A 2,010-nucleotide genomic window follows, 5' to 3' on the forward strand; every position below is an offset into this window, starting at 1 on the left:
ACCAAAGATTTCTAGCCCATCCAAGAATGCTCCCACAGTGTAATGGAGGCATCTAAAATCTAAATCAATATATAATCAGACTCCTCTGCTGCAGGTTATTTTCTGGAGATAATAAGTATCAAAATATTGAGCAGTCCTGCCACCTAAGGGGTGGACATAGTATGCTGCGGGATGTGCACATCAGAACCAGTCCCTTGCCATTCCCACTACACTACACATTCCCACTACTGGACAAAGAGCACAGATGGTAAATTGGCATGAGGAAATGGTTTATCTCACTGGAAGGGGGACATCTAGAAAAAGTCAGGTCAGCCCCTGCCCTCACTTGGCTGTTCCTCTCCCATGCTAGGGTGGGAGCTGATGTGACTGATCCAGATACAGACACCTCTGTCCAAGGGGGCAAGACTGGGGGGGGGACAAATCCCTCACAAGGGTCTTCTCTTTCACACACAGCTGGCATGAGTGCTGTAGTCAGCTCTCATTGTGGTAAATAGAGAATATTCCCCCTGGGTCACTGGACCAAGCCCCCTCCACTCAGCTGATGCCGCCCGTTCCCAGGTATCCCCCCAAATACCTGGGACTGTTTGACACGTCCACTTAAACCTGCAGCAAAGCAGAACAGAGTCCTCTGGAGCTACGGGCAGAAGCCCCTACTGCACATGACACACTCAGCCAGCGCAAACCAGAGCCCCAGAAAGGGAGCTGAAAGAAGGTAAAGGACATAGGAAATGTGGGGGTTTCTATGCGAAACAGAATGGGTTTGGTTCAGAGTAGCTTGCTCTAACTTTTTACTTTCTTTTCTTCCTTGGACAGGCCTCCTGTGCCCCAAGGGAACAGATGTCCAACGGCAGCTCCTTCAATGAGTTCCTCATCCTGCCATTTGCAGACACACGGGAGATGCAGCTCTTGCACTTCTCCCTCTTCCTGGGCATCTACCTGGCTGCCCTCCTCAGCAACGGCCTCATCATCGCAGCCATGGCCTGCGACCACCACCTCCACACCCCCATGTACTTCTTCCTCCTCAACCTCTCTCTTCTCGACCTTGGCTCCATCTCCACCACTGTCCCCAAATCCATGGCCAATTCCCTATGGAACAGCAGGACCATTTCATACTCAGGATGTGCTGTCCAAATCTTTCTGGTTCTCTTCTTCCTCGCAGCAGAGTATTGTCTCCTCACAGTCATGGCCTATGACTGCTATATGGCCATCTGCAGACCCCTGCACTACAGCACGCTCATGAGCAGCAGAGCTTGTGTCAAAATGGCAGCAGCTGCCTGGGCCACTGGTTTTGTCAATGCTCTCCTGCACACTGCTAACACATTTTCAATACCACTCTGCCAAGGCAACACAGTGGACCAGTTCTTCTGTGAAGTGCCCCAGTTCCTGAAGCTCTCCTGCTCAGACGCCTACTCCTGGGAAGCTGGGGTTAGTGTTGTTAGTGCCTGTTTAGCTTTGGGGTGTTTCATTTTCATTGTGCTGTCCTACGTGCAGATCTTCACTGCTGTGCTGAGGATCCCCTCTGAGCAGGGCCGGCACAAAGCCTTTTCCATGTGCCTCCCGCACCTGGCCGTGGTCTCCCTGTTTGTCAGCACTGGCACATTTGCCTGCCTGAAGCCCCCCTCTCTCTCCTCCCCATCTCTGGATCTGGTGGTGGCTGTTCTGTACTCGGTGGTGCCTCCAGCAGTGAACCCTCTCATATACAGCGTGAGGAACAAGGAGCTCAAGGATGCCTTGAGGAAACTGATTCAATGGGTATGATGTCAGTGCCAATAACTGTCCCATGTGCATCTGCTCATCTTTCCCAGGGTATTCGGCCTCAAGGATATATATTGTTCATTTATTTCTTTCTTACCTTTCTCGGTTATATTCATGTGAGAAAGCAATGTTTAGGTTCCTCTTACTTCTCAGTAATCCCTCTCTTATATTTGACACAGAGGCTGTGTTGAAGCAGGAAGCCAGGCTTCCCCTCCCTTCATCAGCAGAGATGGGGGGGACCTCAGAGCCTGCTAC

The 2,010-nt window shown here is 51.2% G+C and overlaps 1 protein-coding gene across 1 annotated transcript; it reads left to right on the top strand.

The window, feature by feature from the left end:
• Nucleotides 1-837: 837 nt before the first annotated feature.
• Nucleotides 838-1,758, top strand: LOC135326217 (olfactory receptor 14C36-like). Its single transcript, XM_064504066.1, has one exon. The coding sequence runs from the start codon at nt 838-840 to the stop codon at nt 1,756-1,758; it is 921 nt and encodes a 306-aa protein (XP_064360136.1).
• Nucleotides 1,759-2,010: the final 252 nt, after the last annotated feature.

Source organism: Dromaius novaehollandiae, unplaced genomic scaffold (genome assembly GCF_036370855.1).
Source record: "Dromaius novaehollandiae isolate bDroNov1 unplaced genomic scaffold, bDroNov1.hap1 HAP1_SCAFFOLD_37, whole genome shotgun sequence".
Classification (NCBI taxonomy): domain Eukaryota; kingdom Metazoa; phylum Chordata; class Aves; order Casuariiformes; family Dromaiidae; genus Dromaius; species Dromaius novaehollandiae.